Source organism: Poecile atricapillus, chromosome Z (assembly GCF_030490865.1).
Source record: "Poecile atricapillus isolate bPoeAtr1 chromosome Z, bPoeAtr1.hap1, whole genome shotgun sequence".
Taxonomy (NCBI): Eukaryota; Metazoa; Chordata; class Aves; order Passeriformes; family Paridae; genus Poecile; species Poecile atricapillus.
This window is the reverse complement of record NC_081289.1, coordinates 92,964,839-92,987,818: the sequence shown is the minus strand read 5'-3', so window position 1 is coordinate 92,987,818 and position 22,980 is coordinate 92,964,839. Positions and strand designations below refer to the sequence as shown.

Below are 22,980 nucleotides of genomic sequence, written 5' to 3'. Positions count from 1 at the left end.
ACAGTATCTTCTGGTTTTTTTAAGACTGTAAAAAGATACTATTCTTGATAGACTATCAGAACATTCTAAAATAAAAAATATGGCCTCTAAAATCAAAAACATATTGCAGGGATGTTGTGTTGGTGGTTTTTGTTGTTTGGTTTTTTTGGGTTTTTTTATTGGTTTGGGTTTTTTTGTTGTTGTTTGTTTGTATGTTTTTGTTTTTATATTTTTATTTTTAATTACGGTTGTTCTTTGATTTTTTTAAATCTTTAAGCCAATATAGAACTATCTTAAAAATAAGCTTCCAAAATTTCACATCCTCTGTGATGTGATGATGGTTCAAATCTTTTGTGCACAAAAATTGCTGTAAAGATTAGGATGTGATGCACAGAAAAAGCAACATTGAAAACCAGGAAAAATAGGAGAGTCCATTTTAGAATGGATTGCTGAATCCATTGGAATGGAATAGTGAAGAGTAAGGAAAATTTTCTGTCTCTAATGTTTTCAATCCTTGAAGTCAACAGATCATGAATGGCGAAGAAAGAAACACCCACAGCAATTATTAGTTTATGCTGCCAAGCGAAGCCATGACAATTTAGACTTTTCTATTGAAGGAAAAACTGACTTACTTTTAATTTGTGCCCAAACAGCACAGGACTGTGTTCTCACCTAGAAAAGAAAACATATAAATCACTGTTTCTCATGAGAAAAATTTATTATTACTAACACCCTCTGAAAGATCAGCCATTGTCAAAAAATACTATTGGGAATGGAGTTTGTTATTCCCTTGGTAGCAGCCTCTATATTGTCTTAAAAGATTATAAATTATAAAAATAAGATTAGACATAGAGCTTTGATGAAAGCCTGGCTCCAGTTTTTATCTCATTTTTCTTCACTTCTTTTTACAACCTTCCATCCATGGAGGGATCTTTGATGTTGCTTTGATAAGAATTCAGCATTTATGAAATGCTAAGACAAGGCTGAAAATGCTGTGTTAACTCTCTCTTATACAGAACATGTAGATTAAAATAGATGGTATATTTTACAAATACTAGATGTAGAATTTTCTTCAGTTATGATAATGTGCTTGGTAATTTTTAATAACTTTATAGAATACTTACAGTTAGAGAAATATTTATCAAGGGTCTGCTTTTGCACACTTGTTAAGCAGGTTTGATTTTTTTTACAGTAAGCTTTGGTCTCTGTAGAGCATTTCCCCCTGGCTCTTCATAGTGATAAATACACAAAAAGTTCTATTTTAGGTTCTATTATCTATTGTGTAATTAGTGTGAAGTGTATTTTTGTAGTGCTTCCTGCTAAATGACTTTCACAGACTTTCACATAATACATATGCAATACATGCATTTTTCATATTGTAGCATATGTTGCTGTGAATAATAGTATGTTTGAGAAAGAAGGTTATGTTTTGAAGCATTTGGATAAAAGGATGAAGGCATTTGTGTGATTAATCTCACTTCTGTGTGTCTGCATGCTTAATTGTGGAATCTCAATGATTCTTAAACCCATTATTTATAAAAAAATTTCTGGTTAATGAAAAAAAAACAAAGGACTGACAAGGAAAATCTTCTTAGAAGAGGGAAGATAAATAAAAAGGGGAAAAAAATCAAATGCCAGATTCTGGGGCACTGGTGTGAGTGCCATCATTTTAAAATAGCTACCTTCATGACACACTCTAGTGTTCAGAAAATCAGACATCTCCTGCCTATCAGTGAAGTTACAGAGGTCTCAGAGAAATAAAAATAAATGGTAAGTAAGAACCTCATAGCAGACACCCTTTTCAAGACCTCCAAATATGAACAATGGAAAAATGAACACAATAATATGTTCATTTTATATTCAGTAATAATGTTAATAAAAATCAATACCAAGCCATGATTTTGCAGCATGATACAAATATACCATTTTTATTATGAAAGGAGACAGAACGGACCCTTAAGGATGCCAGAAAATAAAAGGGAATAATGAGAACATTAGTTAGAAGCCTATTACATCTATTTCTAATTTGTCTGTATTCAAATGTAAATGTGCTAACAAGTAAAAGATACTTCAGAAATGCTGATTTCACAGGTATTAAGAATTGAGGGCCAATCATTTTTTTTTAAAAGACTGAGCTCTTGAATCCAAATGCAGTTACTTATCTGTGGTAGTACACACATTATGTAAGCACATTTTTAGAAAGACTCAAAACCCAACAACCTGCTATTCATAATTCTGATTTTTTTTAGCCTTCTAATACCAGCAATTGCACAAAATAAAAGGGCATGACAGCTGATGATAAATCAATACTTTTGAACAAGCAGTCCAAGTTCCATTTCAAAGAATCAGAGCTGCAAACCAAAACAATTTGGCATTTGCAATCCCAGTAATGATTCATAACTGTTGCATGTAACTTTGTGTATTTCATCAACCAACAAATGCCATACAGGAAAGTATATGCTAAGGAGCTGATGCATTTTAAATGGTAGCAAGCAAGACTGACCTCTACAAATAACTGTAATGTTAATCCATCAACTCAGTGGCCTAGAAAATACGTCTGCGAATGTCAGCAGTGAAAGATCAGGAAATAATCCATAAGAGAGAGAAAGAATAATGCTTTTAGTGTAAGTTAGAAGCAGCTTAATAAACAGCAGGAAAAGTCTGCAAGAATCTACTTTGTGCAGCAAAAACCTCCACAAGAGTAAAAGAAGTTAAAATACTTAGAATAACTAGAATATTTGGAAAATACTGAGGGTAAAGACCTAGGGAAACAAATGCAAAAAGAAAACCAATGATAAATAAACTAAGCTCAAAGATGTATTTAGCAGCACTTAAAGAGGCCAAACTTGTATATGTTTGACTGATCAACAATCCTGCTCCACAGAGCACATTTTGCTATAAAATACACTTCATTGTCCAAATTCCAGGGTATTTTGGATGTCAATGTTCATAACAGTATTTATGAAATAAAATGTCTTCTACTGTAATTTTCCTACTTTTCCCCTCACACAATTAATTAAAAATTTACAACAACAGTCTTGTATCAGGATCAGAAACCACTTCAACTCTGCTACAAAAATCTGACTATTATTAAATAGTACTGCACTATTACTGCACCATAGATTAGCAGATACCAGAATCCTCTTATTACATACACTTGTTTTATTTCACTCACTTTGAACTGAGGCAGTTACAGGTAAAAAATCCTTTTACTCTGCAAGTACATTTTGAAAGGAATACACTACCATGAAAACAGTACTTCAGAATATGCATAAATGAGGATGTTATTCACTATTTCTTAACAGAAGCAGTTTTAACTTACTGAGATTTTTGTGTAGGCTCTCAAAATTGGAGACAATTATTTATAAGTGACTCATGGATCAGTTTTTGCATGCCTCCTTGCTTTGTGATGCACACATAAAGTCCTAAAAACTCTATTCTGATGGCAAGGTGAGGTTTAGGTGTTTCTTTCTTTATTAGAGGTTGATTAGTTCAGTTTTTGCATTTGACATTCAGGAACTGTATTGTACACAAAGACTGATCCCCTGTCCCATAGGAGAAAAATTTTCTGCTGCTGAGACTTATATTATAAAAAATTTTAAAACAGATGACTCCTGAGATAAATACAACTGGAAAACTAGATGATATGTACATTTTAGAAACTTCGTTTCTAATGAAAAATACAAACTTACTTTAAAATGATAAGAAATTAATGATAATAATCTACTTTTTTTTTCATAAGGCTTTCTCTATGGCGCTGGAGCTGACACTGCCTTTTGGAAGGTAACAACATGAAATAAATTTTTTTTTCCATGTCATTTGGAGAATTGAGATATTTAGTTATAAAATATTTAATTAAAAATTAAATTGGGTGAACTCATCATTGCTAAGGAGTGATTTTCAAATTCTCATGCTAATCTCTTTTAGTAAGTTCTAATTCAATACAGACACCTTCAATTACTGAGAAAAGGGATGGGCATTCATTTTTAATTATTTTCCATTGTTTGACTTTTGGCATTCAGAGTTGCTTCAACATTACAATGACATAAGTACCATTAAGGAATTATAAGATATATTTAAAGGGCTTCAGATTTAATCTAATTCTGTCAACTAGGAGATCCTTGAGGTGTCATAAAAAATTTAATACCCATCTAACATTTTCATCTTTTCCCCCAGCAACATTACATTCAAGAGGTGTAAAGAAGAGGTTTGAAAATATCCATTACCTTATTCCACTCACTTATTATTTTCAAAAAAACACAATACTCTTCTCCCAGCTTTAAAGGAGCATTATAAAACTTCCCATAATAATGTCTGTCTCCAAGAACAATTGACATATTATCAGCAACATCCTTCGCCTGAAATTCAGCTGCCACATATCCTTTAATGTCAGTGGTGTTACTAAAGAAAGCTGTAGCAGCAAAGGAGTCACAAATAAAAGTGCTTTGCAAATCCAGAGGAAGCACAATCACTTGATAAAGACTAGAGTGAAACAAAAAAAAAAGGAAATATTAGCCCTCATTTCAATGAAATAAGCATCAGATATTCATTAACCCATACTGGTTTTTGTTATTTGTAGCCTCTTAACTGTTTTTTATTAACAACGTCCAATATGAACACTTCTTATACTAAAATATTTCTGTGTGTTCCACTTCATTTTTAATCAAAAGCACTGAATGCACAGCTTAGAGCTGGGTCTTCTCATCACATATATGTTATTGCTACGTGATTATTTATGCTCAGAAGAACATAAAACTGAGATACTTCAGACTATGTCCTCCTCCTCCTCCTCACACTGAAGTTCACCTATGAGATGATATATCATTTTCTCTAAAAATTACTTGTAAGTTCACAGAAACAAGACTTTTTCTATTTAAAGGAGGAGAGGACAGGTACCATTTAAAAAAATAAATCAATTATGTCTTCATACCTCTCAAAACAATGTTTAGTCTATCATATTCAACCATAGGAAGACTATTCATGAAGGTTGATACACCAGCCACTCTATGAGATGTTACTAGCTTTCAAGTATTTTCTACTTCAGTGTTGTTAACCTTGTTCAGTACTTGAGTTAACCTTTTCCTTCTGTCACCAATAGCACTCAGTAAGGGGTAAATCCTTTTACTCTAGAAATACATTTTGATAGAAATGCACTGCTACGAAAACATTACTTCAGAATATGCATAAATTATGTTATTCACTGCTTCCTCTGGCTCTGGTGGGAAAAATGTACTGTCTGCATGAGTTCATTGGAAAAGAAAAATCACATCAGTAGAGGTGTGTTTGGATTCATCAATAAAAATCTACTGTGGATACTAACCTCACTGTGGATAAAGGGAAAAGAAAAATAAAATCAAACCTCAAAGCCAGTGGTGAAAACTCACAATTATCCAAACTAGGATTTTGTTCCAGAAAACAGCAAAAATCCTGAAGCTAAATATTACTCTGCTAAGGGGGGAAAGATTGGGAGGCACAGCTTAAGTTTTTTCCCATTGCTAAAAAACATAATGTTGCCACCCAAAACAGTTCTAATCTACATGACATGAATCTGCAGAATGCTGTTTGAAAGGGTGAAGAGCACAAAGACAAACCTGATTGGTCCATTTTGATCTTCTGCTTTCCGGAGTCTGAGCAAAGGTGCAGAACCTTTAACTGCAACAAATTCTATTTCTGGGAAAGGGGGATCTGAAAAGTAAACAAACACCAGTGGTTCAGAAAAGTTTTAAAAATATTTCAGGCATCAGTTCCTAACTAGTATTCAGTTCCTTTTTGGATTGCTAGCTACTTTTTCTGCCAAAACGTCCTTAATTGAGCCTTCAAACCCAAACAGCTGAAGCCTGCAGGCAGCATAAATTCATCAAGAAAAACACAGAGCAAATATGATTATGATGGTCTGGAAGCCCCTGTACTTCTGCTAGCTGGAAAAAAGAGAGATACCCATAAATCGTTGTTGACTACAGAGAAAAGAGCCATGAAAGCTTCGTTGGAGGAAGCAGTATTATTTAGTAGACTAACTGAAATGGTCAGGGAGAAGAAAAATATGAAACTGTGCACAGATCCCACTGCAAGAAATACAATGGTATAAATAGAGGAGAATTTAGTAGTGCCAAAAGTACTTCCAAAAAGGCAACTTTCTTAGATACTACTCATAGTCAGGTAGCAATATTCAGGCCCTTAAATTTGATTTCAGTATGGATACAGAACTCTAATCTGTTTTAGTGAGAATTTGCATCAAGGCCAACACTGAACAAATAGTTCTTCCTCTCATTTCAATGGCAATGATGACAGCTGCACACTGATATGGAAATTACCACTACCAGCCTGGAAGCAAGAATGAAAACAGCTTCAGTGTGTACAATCAAAAGGGCAGAGAGTGAAGTGTAGACACTATCTAGCCCAGAAGCCTGAAAGAACTTAGACAGGTAAATACAGCTACAGCTAGGCTTTTTGTGGTCAAAAAGTGCTGTTGTGCTGACTGAAGAGCAACAAATACAGTGCTTATTTACAGAAAACCAGGGCTTCAGAGCCAGGAAAAAATATCAATATTATGAAGAGAAACAAAAGAAAACTAATGCATATTTCACAAAGTTAAGTGACATCAGGCAAAATTTTTCTAAGATGCATGGATTTTTCAAAGAGCTTGTATACAAATAGCTGCACGTATCTTTTGAAGTATAGAAAATCATTAGTTTTGCAGAAGAAAATTAAGTTGTTAGAAAAACTGTCAAGAGGGTAAGTAACTGCTAAAAAGGGAGTTAAAAATATACATAATGTTGAAATTAGAAGTACTGGACTGCAGGAGAGTTATTAGAGGTTAGTACTATTAGCATTTTGTTAATAATCATGGTATAAAATTTGTATGTACAGATTATTTTTGCTGCTCAGTGTTAGAAATACAGAAACTTTACACAAGGAGAACTGAACCACTCTAACAGCTATTGGTTTTCAAAACTGGGATTAAATGCACCAGTATAAGACACAGGGTGATACACCAGGGCTTCTAATAAGAATTTATGCTAAAGAGTCTAATTTCCTTATACTAGTAGGAATGACATATTAGTACATCTCAGAATGAGTGCTAGGCAACAAAATGACAACACAATGAAAAAATCCAAAAGGCTGCTCTAAAAGGCATAAGAAACAGGCTCACATGATACTAGAATAGTACCACCCAAGGTACACAAGGCCCATGTGTGACCATTTCATGGTACCTGAAGCTCCCATCATCAGTGTGACAGTGCTATGTGAAACCAGTTCACAGGATACAAGGAAGAGATGGATAAAAAAATCCTCTTATATGAGGGAAACAAGCTCTCAGGTTTGTAACATATGAAGAGTATATCTCTTCTTTAAACAGAGATGAAACTTGTGAGGGGATACAGCTTTAGCATGGTATGCCCAAAATAATTCTAACAGGCCATACAAGCATCCCTAGCCAGAAAAACCTTTACTCCTTGACAAAAATCATCTTCAGGAGAACCTCCTGCAAGCTTACCCACCCAAACAAATTCCTTTGGTAGCTCCCTTTAACAGGGTATCTTCAAAATCAGGCTGTGGGTGAACTACCAGTGAAAAAACCTGCTATAAATGTTTAGGATTGAAATGAGAGTAATATTTATACAGTGGTCTACAGCTTCCTCCCCAGGGAAAGCAGAGTGCCAGGCACTGATCTCTCTGATGACCAGTGACAGAACCCAGGGGAATGGTCTGGATTTGTGTCAGGGGTTGTTTTGTTGGCTATCAAGATAAAGTTCTTCACCCAGGTGGTGGCTGGGCAACTGGAACAGGCTCCCCAGGGAAGTGGTCACAGCACCAGCCTGACAAGAGCTCAAGGATTTCGAAACACTCCCAGGCACATGGTGTGACTCTTGGGGATGTCCTGTGCAGAGCCAGGAGTTGGGCTTTGATGATCCACATGGCTCCCTTCTCAGCATATTCTATGATTCTCTGAAAGCCACAGTTCTACAATTACTTGCTTCCCTCTAGCAGAGACAGGGCAGAAAAGCCTTTCTGAGAGTTTCCTGAGTTAATGAAACATACTGCATGGCTGCCTGCAAGAACACGGAATGCTCTTTCCTCCCAGTCTTTTCAATACATCTGCAGCTGCAGATACTGTAAAAGGTACATGCAGAATTTCTATATGAACAAAGTAAATGAAAATAATAATATTTGACAGCAAATCTTTAGGTCCTTTGCACATTGCAAACTCAAGCAAACATTATGTCAGAGACAAAAATTATCTCTTAATTTCAGTGGTTCCTTAGCAGAGACACTGTCAATAGGCAGAGGGACAGGAAAATACATCTCTCAGGGTGGTTTTATCTGGTATACTTTTTTTATCTTCCTTTTCTTTAACATTCAGTATCACCACAAGACACTATTATTAATGTCTATTCAGAATTTTTTAATTTTCAAGAAAAACTTGGGAACTTCTTCTCTAATGTGCATTGCATGCAACGGTTTTGCATTGTTTTTATAGATAAACAGCACAAGAGGAAACAAATGTGGACTCAGATGACAAGAAGATGCTGACTAAGGTCATAACAATTGATTTTTCTATTTTCTATAATTTGACAGGAAAATACAAATCATGAAAATAAATAGCCATCCAGAACTGACAGCCCTAGCAAGTGGATAAAAGAGAGAAAAATATGAAAAAAAACATGGACAGAGTCTTTTACTGTGTTTCATTTCTGGTAAAAAAACCCACTAGTTATTAAAAACATCAAGCACACAGAAGACAATCTACCTGCTTTAATAAAAAGAGTGAGCAATTTGTAGCAATGTGAAGGAGTAATAATAATAATAATAATAATAATAATAATGAAATGAGTGGTTTAATTTTTGCTTTGGTGATCAAAAAATAATATATGGAATACTCTGAAGGAGTTATTCCATATGCAGTATTTTCCCCCTGTGATGTTTTTAATAAAACAGGGAAGGGAAAGTGGAATACTACAGAGAAGTCAGGGCTTGCACTAGGTGAGTTGTGTGAAGAAATCAAGATCCTCCAGTCTGTTCCAGTGCTGTTAGCACCTTTTCTTTCTTAAAGAATTGATTTTTTTAGGTCCTCACCAACAGAACAGATTAACATACCTGTAGAAACGTCAGGAAAACAGAGAAGATCATAGCGAAAAAGGAAAGTATATCCAGAGATTACCCCACTCTAAGCACTTCCTTGTCATAGCAGTCTTATGTTAGAAACATTCAAACATTTCATATAAAGGCTAATTTTCTACAATAAGAATCCACCTATTGATTTTCTCTTTGAACGTGAAGGCAAGCTACAGGAAAGAAAATACATGCCAGGAAGTGCCAAGAATAATCAGACACCTCAGTGCTGGAGCCAAAGCCTGTTCGGTGTTACATTGTAAGGGCAGTAACAAAGCTTTAAAAATAATAATGGTATTGAACAGCAAAGTCCAAAATCACATGACAACCCTTCACCGAGCTTGACAGTTCAAAGAAGTCAAATCAAAGACTCCTTTTAAGGTTGAGTTTTAAATAAAACAACCCTTTAGTGAAACAAGAGCATTTGCATGATCTTAATTTCCTGCAAACAAGGGATTTCCTTCATGTGATGCCTATGTAATTTAGGTCAAAGTCACAAAGTGCTTATTAAGGTGCTTGAGTTATTAGATATCAAGATAACCTGATATATCTATATAACCCAATATCAATATAACCTAAATTATAACTTTCTATACCTATATAACCTGATATAAATGACTTCCTTTACAATGTAATAGCTATTATATGGTTAACTAGCTGCTTAATCAAAAAAGAGGAAAAAACTCAGCAGGTGGATAGCTTCAGAGATCGATAACTATAGTACTAATGAGAAATTGGCAAATGTAAAGCCAATTAGCTACAAAATAAAGAATTTAGGCCACTTAGGACCAGACAGAGCAAGGAACAGCATAACTGTGCACGCTCCAAAGAGAAAGTTGAAAAGTTCAGATGTGAAGAAAACCTTGGAAGCCTTCATCAAAGATCCCTGATGACCCACCCCTGATGAAGTGGGGAGGCACAAGTGCAGTGCAAAAGAACTACCTAATAACCAGGAGATCTATGTAAATATATGTAAATATACTATGTAAATTAGTTCCAGCACATATATGATGATGTTATAGTGATATAATAACACTAAGCAATACTTACTGTATACATATAAATACACACACACATATATACGTATACCACAGCACTTGACAAAGGTGGGTAAGTTAGGTGGAAACCCTAAATCCCCCTCACCACCACCATTGCAATAAACAAATACCTGCTCTATAGACAGCAGTCTATGGGGATTTATTTCCAGCCTATCTTTCGGGCATCACAAGGTTATTTGAGGGCTTTATGCCCAAAAGGTTTTTGCTGAATTTTAAAACAAGGAAATAAAAAATACTGCTGTAAAAGTAAAGCTAAAATAAGGTAGAGCTATTAATACAATAGAAAGCATTGTTTACTGTTTGTACTCCTCTTTGAAAAGTAATTAACTTTACTATTATTTACATATTTAAATATAATTGTTCTAGTACCGAGTGAGAAGAGATTTTTCAGTTAGAGAGGAACATTACGTGAAGAGAGGGAAGGAAGGAGAATAAATAAATCAAGACCACATCTACAGAAAAAATCGTTTAGATCTTCTTTAAAGACTGGTCATTTCTGGAAATCCGACTCATGTGATTCTCTGCTGACTGTGGCCTTTGCTTCCCTGCTCTGTGGCTGAATGTCACAGCATCCCGTTCATCATGAGAAAGGTGTGAGCTCAGCGAGGCCGGCAGCGCGGATGAAGCCTCCAGCCAGGCCCGGCTCTGCCCGCACCGCGCCCCGGGCCTGCTGCGGGCCCGGCTCCCGGGCCTGGGGAGCCTGAGCTGTGCTGCGCGAACGGGCCTTTCTGCCAGGGCCAGCACTGCCCAGGGCCAGCGTGTCTTTGATGTGAAACGGCCCTGGGCGAGGAAAGAAAGATAAAAGCGGGGAGATGCGCTTTAGGGGACCTCGGCTGGGACCTCTCGGTCTCCTCTGTGCCAGCAAGTGACCTGCCACCCTGCCCGCACCCTGCGAGCGCCATTCGCTCCCCGACGCGCGGGGAGCCAGCTCGCGCCCGTCGGGTGATTTCTGTGTCGGAGCAGGGCCTGGAGGGCCCCGGTTCCAGCTGCAGAGCTCCTCTGGGTCAGGAACTCCACCTTTAAACTCGCCTGCGTCTCGCTGCTTCTCGTACCCATCGCTTCTAGGCTGCCTTACGGTCGCCCGACTCTGCTGCCGCGTGTGTAGGGGAGCCAGGGTGATCCCCATCTCCTGGCCCATCCCCACCTGAACATTTCTGTGGTTTGTCATCTGCTCCGGTTCTTCCAGCGGCATCTTTCCCTTGTGATCTCTGGGAACAGAATGAGGTGTGCTGAGTGCTCACATCTGCTGTTCTGCGGGGGAGGCGTTCAGGGTCTGGCAGCAGAATGGCAGCTCCCTGCTGTTGGCTCAGGGTGTTTGGGTTAGGGGCCTGCCTGGTCCTTCCACAAGAGGGGACCTGGTATGACAGCCTCCTAACCTCAGTGAAAGAGGCCTGGGAGCCTGCAAACAGCCACCACTGCTCCCACCTCACTTCCTACACGGAGGACAGGACCTTGCCTGGGTAAGCAGAGGCTGGGTAAGCAGAGGGGTGCAGCACCGTGCTGGACTCTGAGGGTGAGCACCCAGTTTTACAGCGCCAGCCACTTCTTAGATCCCCTGCCTGTGCCCAGCATTCTGCAGCTCTCCCTTCCTCCTGGACCTTGACCAAGTGCAGTGGTCCTTTGCACAACTCGGAGCTGCTTAAATTGGACACGTGGCACAGGAGACTGGCATATGTTCATATGCACCAAAATGAAGGCACTTCGCAGTACCTTGCCATGGGGGGAGAAGAAGATTTGGTCAGGGAAAACTCAGCAAGGTGCTTTTGGTGCTTTCCACTAGAAGGCCTGACAGAAGACACCATGTTTTCTTTTGCTTGTTTCTCTTCTGTGAGCAATCCACCCAAAGCAAACAGTATGGAAATCAGAGTTTATTCCTCTTGCAAAGCACTGGCTGTAAAGCATAGACCGTGTCACTGATATCAATTGCTTTGTAAAAAGAATAAGAGAAATTATCTGAATGTTCATGAGTTCACAGATACTTTGAAAAATTCTTATTATGGAGGAGTTCAGAAAAATGGTAGTGAAGTGATGTTCATATGAATTTAATTATCACATGTTTAAATAGTCTCTGCACAAAAATACAAAGTCCATGCATATGTATGAAATTGTTTACATGACTGGCAACTAAGTTCCCCCTACATTTAAAAAAATAAGTAACCATGCTCATGTTTTCATCACTTCTCTTTCCCCATTACATAAATCAGAAACTTCCTTCTTGTCAATTCTCACACTCTGATACTGAACACTTTACTGGATGGTTTCTCTGGAGGTACATCAGGTGCTCTCAGAGTAAGAGCTGTCAGATCACCACACCTCCAACAGTCTTTCACTTCCTCACTGGAAAGTAGATTTTGGGTTTTCCCTCCCTTTCCAGACCTTAAAGAACTGCCTTTATGAAAGAATGAGTGTAAATCTTTTCCACCCTACAAGAGATCAGAACGATAGTCTATCTTTTATGTACGTGTGTACATCCATAGGCAGAAGAACAAATTAGACATCACGATCTGATCTGTAATGTCATACATTTTCCACACACCAAGACAAAGGAGCAGAATTCTAGAAGATTATACTTAATATATGATGGAATGCATTCTTCTTATTCAAGTCACTTTTTAGACTCTCTGCTTGTGAGTCTACTTTCTCACATGATCATATGAAGACAGAGGTGAGACACACACAAGTACGTGGCCTGCAGGTGGACGCTGGGCTAAACCAAAAAGAACAGCAGCTGAGAAACATAGGAAGTACTACAATTATCTGAGGCACACAGACTCAAGGTCAAGCCTACTCAAACCCCCTGGAAAGTACATGTACAAATATATAAGAAATTGCAGCATGTGTGAATAGTATGCCTTGAACAAACTCAAAATACAGCTTGATTCTAAGCAGAAAATCAAGAGGAGGAAAAGCAATGAGAAATCATAATCAAACCTAATATAAATTATTTTAAAAGAAGGACAGGTAATCAGTAACTCATGCACTAAAGATCTATTTCTAGTGTCCAGAAACACTTCTGTCTTACTATGTCTTAGGTCCTAGTGGTCTACTCTAAACAAAAGCAAAAAGGAAAGTGAACAGAGCCATGTGTAAGTAGTATAATCACAAGTATGCCCACAAGACACTCCTTTCCTTCTCTGGAAAGGGACATGGGATTCCTTGCTTAAATTACAATCTTTCTATCATCTTTTTATAGCTACAATAAAATCACTGCCTAATAATTTCTGATAATTGACTCAATTTCCTATATCCAGTAGGTAAGTGGTGAGAATTTCTTTAAAATAAGTTAAGACAACATAAAAAACTGTGCAAGATACCTGTTATAATGATCCATGAAGCATTTTCTAGACAGTACTTACCATCCACAAGATGACAGAAAAAAACAACTTTGTTGGAACAATTGTATGGAACTGAACTATTTTTTTAGAAGGCACTGTTTTTTTGCCAGGGAGGAAAGCAGGCTTTTAAGTCCAAGTTCTTGGCTTTTTATTTTTAGAAATAAAATGGGTATAACATGTCTTTATTTGGGATGGATATGGGCATAGGTATAGATATTCAGGATATAGAAGCAACTTTCATAACATGTATTCATAAATTTTGTTTTTTTGAAAAAAATACCCAAACAAACTGCTAGCATTTACATACTTACTATATTCTGCAACAGTCTAAAAATTTACACAATCACTATCCTTGTCAGGAAATTCAGTTTGTAAGGCAGTGATCATCCAATTGTCTGGGACATGTCTATTCACACTATTTGAAACTCCGCAGTTAATATTTTCCAGACTTTCAAAATGTAGAAAGCTTTTAAAAGTCTAGGAGATACAACATCTGCATTTGCCCCCAGCTGTGGGAACAGACCAACTGATCATGTACCTCTTAAAGGATGGCATATGAAACCCTAAACAACCCATGAGAACATAATCAGTAAAACACTTTTGTAAGTCTCAGTTTCCCTAGAGCTTCTGTGTTAAGGCGTATCTTGCATTTTTACAATACCATTTATCTAGAAAACCACCAGAGCTAATATAGCCACTTTTCAGAATTAATTTGGCAGATAAATTGAGATCATTCCATCCACCATGGAAAATACATACATGATTACAAAATAATTGGACAAATGAAGATGAAAATTATACACCTACTCTTGAATTACAGCTTTTTATATAAATTAAGCTGCTTGCATATACAATATAGCTTGCTTGTAATCCAATTCCAAAGCATAAGACACAGAAGTCAAAGCAGCACTGCTTCTTATTATTATGAATTATTTCAGCTGTATCCTTTCCATCTTAGATGAGATGACAACACAATTAATCTTATTTAAATTCCATTATTTGGCAAGTTTTGCAGAAAGATCATAATTGACTTTTTAATTTTCTGTAATTTCTGCAAAAACTTAAAAAATACGTCCTTTATATTTTTTTCAGTGGAAGTAAAAAAAATAAATGTTTGCACATCAAGTTTTAGATAAAGACTCCTAATATGACAGAGTTAACACCTATCTTTTATTGCTTATTGAAGAAGATAACTACCACTAGGGACTTGTATAGTAAAATCTTGTTTCAAAATGGAAATGACCTAACTTTTATGCCAAGACCTTTCCTGGGGCTATGTATGTGCATTTGTTAAGCACTAACTCAGCAGAGAGGAAAATATGCCAGCTGCCAAGACACAAATACCATTTCACACAGCACCTGCTACAAAGCATTCTCTAGAGCTCTGCTGAGTAAGTGACCTGATGCAATCCTGCAGAACTGAGGAAATACCACAGGATGACAGAGTAAAGAGCTTTTCCTTTTCTGAAGTATTTCAGTAACTTTTTTACAAAGACACATATATTCATGAACGCTTGGGCACTACTTTTGAGTAGTGACACTTAGGAAACTTGTGAAAAGGAATTTCCAAATAATTACTGTAATTTCATTTAAAAAAACAAAACAAAACAAAACAAACAGGTCGTTGTAGATCTTAAACAGAACCTTTAAGAAAAAAGATATGTTTTGCCTTTCATGAAGCTTAAAACCATCATATTTACTACTGAAAATACAGCAATACTATCAATTTCAAAACACAAATTTCAAACCCTTCTTAAGCAGTCAGAAGAGAATTGATTCCATCTAGTGGCTGAACACAGTTACAGACACTCAGAGAGTTTTCATGTTTTTTACCTATTGTAATTCATGTCCCTGACAGGAAGAGTGATACCATCATCAAACACTGCACTGCACTTCACCTAATACAGAGAGTGTGACAGTACAAGGATGGTGAAAACTGTTCTAAGCAAAACAAGACACATAAGATGTTTCCCATCGTGGCATTTTAGTGACATACATCCTGCTAAATTGTGAAGCCAAGGCTTTTCCTTCAGAAGCTTATTTGCTCAAATGTCTTTTATGTTTTGTACTCTGCCAATTAAAGGTGAAAGTATCTGTATGAGGTAATTGCAGATACTTTGGATTCTTGAAGACTTTAGTGATAATCTGTCTCTGTTGTCACAAATACCCATACAAAGTGCAGTTGAGATATTAACTCTACTATGGAGAAAACTTTTTCTTAAAAAGTGACTAAGCCTCTAGCAGGGCAGGGAATTTAACTCAGCTGTCCTTGATACCAGTCTTGCATCCAGCCCACCAAACTATCTTTTCCCTGATGTCCCAAAATAACACATTAACACTCTGCACCTCAATTTCCCTCCCCCTTCTGCCTCTGAACTCTACAAAATCCATGATAACAAATAACAGACAATTCTGAGCATGGAAAGACTACTTTGACAGCCCACCAAAAAACACTGAGATCAACAGTGTATATTCAGTTGAGTCTCTTACACCCACTAGGTGCTTTTGTAAGTATATAAAATAAATGGCAAGACCCACCTGTAATTTGTGTTGTCATAGAAACAAGCAGCGAAAAATTCAAAGCTACCATGGAAATATTAATAGAGTAATTGGTGCCTGGTTGCAAATCTAAACAAAGTTCAGGAGCTTGCTTGTGTGTGGAAAGTTCAAAGGTCATTTCATGATGGAAGTTCTTCTGATACCAACGCTGGCCTTGCACATGAAACTGTAACCAAACAATCACAGCATGAAATTTGAAATGTTATAATACATTACTTGCATTCAGCCATCTCATACTCTTAATCAGAAGAAACAGAAGGAGAGAGCACTGCATAGGATGTGTCAAAACTGTTGGCATTGATAGTGAGTCAAATTCCAGTGCTTCCAAAATTTGATCTATCTTGATCAGATCCGATATTTTCCTTGTTCTTTCACTTGTCCTTCTAGTCTATCTTCTTTTTTATTAATTTGCCCTAGGCCGTATTCCCCACTAACATACAGGCTTCCAGTAACAGTTCACTTTCATTGAAGTATACCTTCCTGGTGAATTATAAAAGTAAGCTCACGTGAACACCTCACCCTGAGGATTGAGACAAAATCAAGTTATTTTTACCCATGTTCAAAATGCCAGCTACACTCTGGGATCTGCCTACAGACACCTATATTTCCAGGGAAATTTACAGACTTGTGGGTTCTTTTTTTTGGTTCAATAGGATTTTGTGTTTTATTGTTAATGACTGAAATAATCATGAAGTAACTAAATTAAAGCCTCTCCTGATCAAATGATTTCTCTGTTAATGAAAACTAAAATGCTTGCTGGATATTAATTGTGCATTAATTTTCCCCTAAATAGATCCTATGCGATAATCTCTTAGTGCCTCCTGGCACAGGGAAACTTGAGACAACAGCAGGTGGTCAAGAGTCCTGGCAGAAGTAGTTAATGTAGAAATTCCCTGCTGGGATAAGGGCAGACTGAAGGCATACCACAAGGCAAAGAGAACTGACTCAGTGGAACTGGAATAGAGTTGTGTGAGTTGTTTGCCTGAACATGGCAAAATTGAAAGTACAGATAAGGAGAGCAAATTAAGAGTTAAGATTGGAAACAATAAGCAAGAAATGGGACTACAAGAGAGCATGGTCTTTCTTTGGCCACTATGCAGTATTATTCTTTGGGGTTTTTTGAGACATTGTTATAATGAGGAACACTGCTAGCAGTGCATGTTTGAAAAATTAGGTCTTTGATTGATAAAAACCACTTTCTAGATTCAAAATGTAGATTGTCACTTACTGAGTATCTGTCTTCCACACCAGTTCCCCTGACATTTCTCCTCCATTTCAAGCAGGTATCATTAAAAATTAATACATTATTGAAAGCTTCCTTTACTGTAGAGACAATTTAAAAAGAGATCAACTTATATTTGAAAATTTTACCTCCTTCAACTTAATTGAATATGAGTAGCTGAGAGTAAAATTTTTTAAGAAGTCATAAATTTCATTCTCTTCTGAGACAGAGAGGTAGGTTATCATTTTTTTTTCAATGAACAAACAAGATAAGTAAAACATGATCATTTTCCAGATAAATTGGATTTTGGAAAAACCCAAGCATGCTATTCAGGAAATGAAATCCAATACACAATTTACTTGTCCAGACCTAGAAGGTTATAATGACAGAAATATCAAGGGTACAGGCCTCCTGATAATTATCACAGAACAATTTGACATAGTTGATGCCCTTCAGGAAAAAGCATGTGAGCAAAAGCATTTTTGTGGATTCCAAAAGCAATTATTTCTCAAGGTCTGTCTCACCAGAATTAGTATGTCATAGGGTAAGCCTAAAGTCTCCATGACTAAAATACTACAGAAATCCACTGTTAGAATGTGACTTCTGTAAAATTACCAATTTTACCAATCTGGTAAATGCCAGAACCCTGTTAATCACTGGCAAACATCAGAGCATTGTCTGTAATGCTCATACCACTTAGATCAGTGTCACATAGCCAAGCAACAGGGAATTCTCCTACAGGCAGAGAACCATATTTCAAGGCAAAAATGGAAACCAGTAGGCACTGTACCATGGACCAAAATTCTGTACTAATCCTGCCTCAGCCAGAAGGCAAGTCCTGAAAAAAGCAAATTTGCCAAAGCCTTCTGAAGGGCACTTACTGCCACTGCTCTCCTCGCTCATAGAGTCAGTGGCCAAGTGAGCAGAAAGAAAAACATCTTGGAGAAAAAGAGTATGCTGACAGTGGCTACATGTGCGTAGTCAGCATAAAGAATTATGAACTCTAGGAAACAGTCCCTTTTCCTGTTAGACTTAAATCAGTGAACTCTGCAGCACAGTAAGTTCTTTTATAAGCACATAGGATGAAAAACACAACCTACCCTTTGTTTGAATTGCTACTGTAACAGAGACGGTGATGTTTGTGGAAGAAATGGTTGTTATATTCACCATGTAGTTACTTCCAGAATTCAGATTTAAACACACCTTTGGATTATCTTCACTTGTACTGATGTTAAATATCACATCTTCTGAGAACATCTTCTCATCCAATCTTTGGCCCAATATATGAAACTATTGAAACAAAGACAACAGTGCAATTTGTTCTGGCTCTCCAAAATTCAGAATACTTGTTTATTTAATCCTACTGGTTCTTAAAGGGAACACAGGATCACATCTGATTTAGAGTACCAGTTCAAGGGAAGTATCTAGGTTTTTGACTAGCTACAAGTTGTCTTAATAAACTGGATCTTTATTTCTTCTGGCTGTTAAAATTATTCATATTTTTTTCATATACTTCTACAACAGATAGAAAGAATCTATTATGGAATCTAATCCAATCTATTAGGAACCTAATCTGTTGTGAACTCTACTAAGATATCCAACTCAAATAGTAAGGTGTGAGCACATACTGTTTCTTGTTCAAAGCACACAGATAAAAACTGCATCTACTTGTTACTTTCTTTCCTTGTCATTCCTTTTTCCCCCTTACCCCGCAGAAGCAGTAGCAAGACGGAATGCCAACAGTAAAAGACAAGCTTGCCTAACATTGTCCCAGTGTAGTGAAAAAGAAATCTGTTGCTTGTATGACATGAAGGGACAGACAAAGCTCACCTTCTCTGGCTATTCTGAAGTGTCTTTCAGATGGCTGAATTCAGAACATATCATACAAGAGATCCACAGCCTGCCAGTTACCCCTGGCTATATAAAAAACAGTTCTGACCTGTTAGGGGAACTGGGAAGCTGTGTTTTCCATCGCAGCAGTGCTCAATAAAAGTATACAAACTAAAAATACTTTGGTCATAACATAGGAGGAGAAAGATGGGTTGTTTTCCAAAATTATTACCCAACCTTGAAATGTTTTCCACATTAATACACTTACCCTGGACACACTAAATAACACCTTTTATTTTCTTCCTTACTTATACATACTAAAAAGAAAGGAAAGAAACCAAAACCAAACAACACACATGCATGCAAAACCCTTTCTTGGGATGTCATTGTGAAAACACAGGAATTCTTATCCTGTTGTTTTCGCTTCCCATAATGCTGACCAGACTATTTGTTTTGTTTCTGATAATCTATGCCTTGATTTTTATTCTTATAAAAAAAAAAACCAAACCAAAAGACCACAAAATAGTTACAAAGGTTGTTTGCAATTTCCAAGAAAAACTGTTCTAAAATTTTCAGATATACATTGGTTGAACCTTTTGAGCAAAGCACACTATTTTGATGTACCTTGCATTTCTAAAACATGTTATATCCAGTATCTGCAAGTGATACACAGTTCAGTTCAGGTGGTTGTCAAAGACAGGAACAGAGCCCAAGTTTTGAAGTGTTTTCTGTGGCAATGTGAGCTTGAGCTCTTCAAAGGAACTTCACTAAAACATAAACTTATGCTGTAACCTCTTACAGATTCAAGCAGGCATTTAGGTGATTTACTGGAATGAGACCCTGAAGCTTTTGAGTTTTTCACCTACCTTTAGGACAGGAATTTTCTTCTTTCCTAACCCAGCCAGTCACCTGTAGGTTTCTAGGCGCTCCACTGGGAAGATCAAGACAAACTACCATACAAACAAAACACTCAAAACAAATATCCACTGCTGAATCAGCAGATAAAAGCAGGACAAAATTCGTCCAAATCTCAAATACTTCCATTATCACTTACTGTGTATGTTTCCTGCACTCCCAGTTTTCCAGTTTTCCTTTGCCATCTCACACATGTTTCATTGAATATGGATATATTACTGAATAATTCCTCCTCTGTGACCAAAAACATGAACATAAAAAGAAAATCATTACTTCTCATGCAAATCTTTTATTTGGAGCAACTGCATATTTCTTACTTTTTCTGTGGTTTGGTCTTGGATTATTTTTTTGCTCTGCTTTTTTGTCCAAGCAGGAAAAAAACAAAGAAGGTAAGCACATGTTAGGTGGAAACCTTTCTCTTAGCTGTGTTGGCTCCTAAACTTAAAATAACAGGCTAACTGAAGAAGCATGCCCTGAGCTAAAGACTGTGAACTCTTTAAACATACAACCAGTATTACATAAACTGACCCAAGGAGCTTTTAAGAAAGCTCCTGTGTTAGACTGAGAAAGAGTTTGTTTGTAGCTGCATGAATGTTTTGGTTCATTATTTACATGAGCTACTTTTTAAAAGGTGTTGACATTTTTTCTTGTTGCAGAATAAATAAAATTAAGTAACACAGCTTAATTCTTAAAATTAAGAACACTTTTCAAAACAAACTAGATTAAAAGAATGGAGCCCACAGAACCAAGCATGTAGGAAGTACAGTTGTAGCAACCAGAGATACATCCCTCAACACACCTCTGTTAATTTACACACAAGAGCATGCTTTCTCAGAGACACAGCACAGTGAGGAAGGTAATCTCATCCACACTTTCTTTCAGCACTGTCTCTTACTGCTGTCATTAGACACAGCACAGTTGCTCTCACATGACAAGATAACATTCTCACGTAGCTAAAAACAAAGCTCTCTGGTTACAACTCACATCAACAGTGAACATATTTACTCCTCTCCTTCACCAGCCTTCAAATTGTCATTCCTTTGTCCTACCACCATGTTTTCACATTACGTTCATTACATGACCTAGGTCATACAAACCCAATCTGATATAGATTCTAAGCTGAAAAACACTTAGCTGCTGAAAAATTGAAAGATATTAATAGGAGAGCATTGGTAGATACTTCAAGGAATATTCACAAAATAGTAGGGGCACTGTGCTGCTATAAAAGCAAGCACAGGTCAGGGCACCCTTCCTCTAAATATAAACTTCATTACCATCTCACAGGGGCCCTCTTGTAGCATGTGGGCATCAAGCTGTCATTAAAATAAATCAGTACATTAAGAATTTCTAGCATTTCATACTTGGGCAGCTATTTAGAACTACAATGTATTAACATTAATGTATTTTGCAGTGGTTTTTCTTTCTTTTTCTTTGACTATTAGAACTGCCATGAAACTGCTTTCTAAGATTATTTCCCTTTCCATATATTCAACAAATAGATGCCTCACTGACTAGACTGACTAGTTCATCTCCCAACTAATTTTAACTCCTCCATTCCACATTCATTGTATTTGGAAATGCTGCTGAAAGCTTCCATATGTCCAGGACAGAAGAAAGAGATCAACCAGTGTGTCCTCTAAAACAAATTTCTTACAAACAGCTGTGTGATTAACTGTATTTAAGGGCTGCTTATTGTTATTGTTATCTGTTTCACAGTACTGCCCCAAAACTCTGCAGTCTTAGGCTTCTGTATGAACACAAAGAAAAAGATTATATTCAGTTGTTGTATTCTTTAAATCAGACACAGTTTTATTAAAAGAGAGAATAGCAAGAAGGACTCAGAGGGAAAATGTTTCCATATCCATGAGATCTGAATTAAAATGCCTAACAAGAAGGCAGGAGGGGACAAGAGAGGGAGTAATTGCATGACTTCTTAGCAAGAAAATCTGCAACTTGACTTATGAGTTTATAAAATACAGTGGGGGGAAAAAAGAAATGGAAAATAAAGCAGCAAACAACAAAAGGGTTCTGAACTTTGAGGACAAGGCCACCAGGCAATGACCATAAATTCACAGAATAGCTGGCAAATCTTTTCTCAAAGATTTCCACTTTAAATGGATGTGAGTGAAAGAGCATGAAAACCTGTACAGAACAATTACCACAACAAAGTCTTCAGGAAAAAGCAGTCTGAGGAGACTGCTTTTTCTCCTTTACTCCTAGTGATCACAGTCTTTGTTTGGACAACCAAGCATACAGAAAGGTCTTGGTTTAACATTAATCCCAGTAACATAAACATAGTATCCAATAACAGCACAAAGGTTTCTCTGAAAAAAAATATTCTGCAACTAGAGGGAAACAGGTTCCTTGAAACATTCATTCTACTGTGAAATCTAACAGTGACTTACAGAGATTGGGAACTTGGGTTGTGAAACACACAGTAGCAGACAGTAGCATCCGGGCCTAAAATGTAACTGATTTTGATCAACAGCTTACACTCAAATTCACAAATAAGATGGGAGAAGCGAAGACCCTCCATTTGCCTATATCTCAGCACTATAAATTTTAAATTATGATTAACCAAGGTGAGTGAAGTTCAGTGCTACCCCACTGACATTCATGTTACCTTCACAATCTTTTTCCCATTCCAAGAGAAAGTGTCCTAGAAACAGCAAGCAAAGAAATACCCGGAGACCAGAGGTGAAAGGTGAAAAAAAAATCCTGGAGGAGTAAAGGCAGATCTGGGAGAGGATAGAGAGATGCAAATAGCACCTGGTGTTGGCAGCCAGGAAAGACAGGTGCTGGTCAACACAACACAAATGGTAGAGCGCAAAAAAAAAACCCAAACAAAGTGTTTCAATAGCACCAGTGGGTGTTGGAGAGGGAGAAATTATGTCAAGAAATTCAAAGATATCAACCTTTTTACCAGACAGCAGACAGAATCAGCTCCACTCTGATATTTATCTTCAGCAAG

General features: G+C 37.0%; 1 protein-coding gene across 5 annotated transcripts in view; it reads right to left on the bottom strand.

Moving 5' to 3' along the window:
* SUSD1 (sushi domain containing 1) overlaps window positions 1-22,980 on the bottom strand; it is a 41,931-nt gene that overhangs the window by 5,537 nt on the left and 13,414 nt on the right. For 4 of the 5 annotated variants that reach the window (XR_009276215.1, XM_058827626.1, XM_058827627.1 and 1 more), the window contains 7 exons: window positions 20,149-20,243; window positions 18,365-18,554; window positions 17,271-17,365; window positions 16,022-16,208; window positions 5,571-5,664; window positions 4,206-4,461; window positions 612-651 (listed from right to left, as the gene is read on the bottom strand). Coding sequence is in view for 4 of the 5 variants with exons in the window: in XM_058827626.1 (XP_058683609.1) it covers window positions 612-651; window positions 4,206-4,461; window positions 5,571-5,664; window positions 16,022-16,208; window positions 17,271-17,365; window positions 18,365-18,554; window positions 20,149-20,243 (957 nt within the window). In the remaining variant the exon portion in view is untranslated. The remainder of the gene's footprint in view (window positions 1-611; window positions 652-4,205; window positions 4,462-5,570; window positions 5,665-16,021; window positions 16,209-17,270; window positions 17,366-18,364; window positions 18,555-20,148; window positions 20,244-22,980) is intronic. The other variant, XM_058827628.1, reaches the window with a different exon arrangement.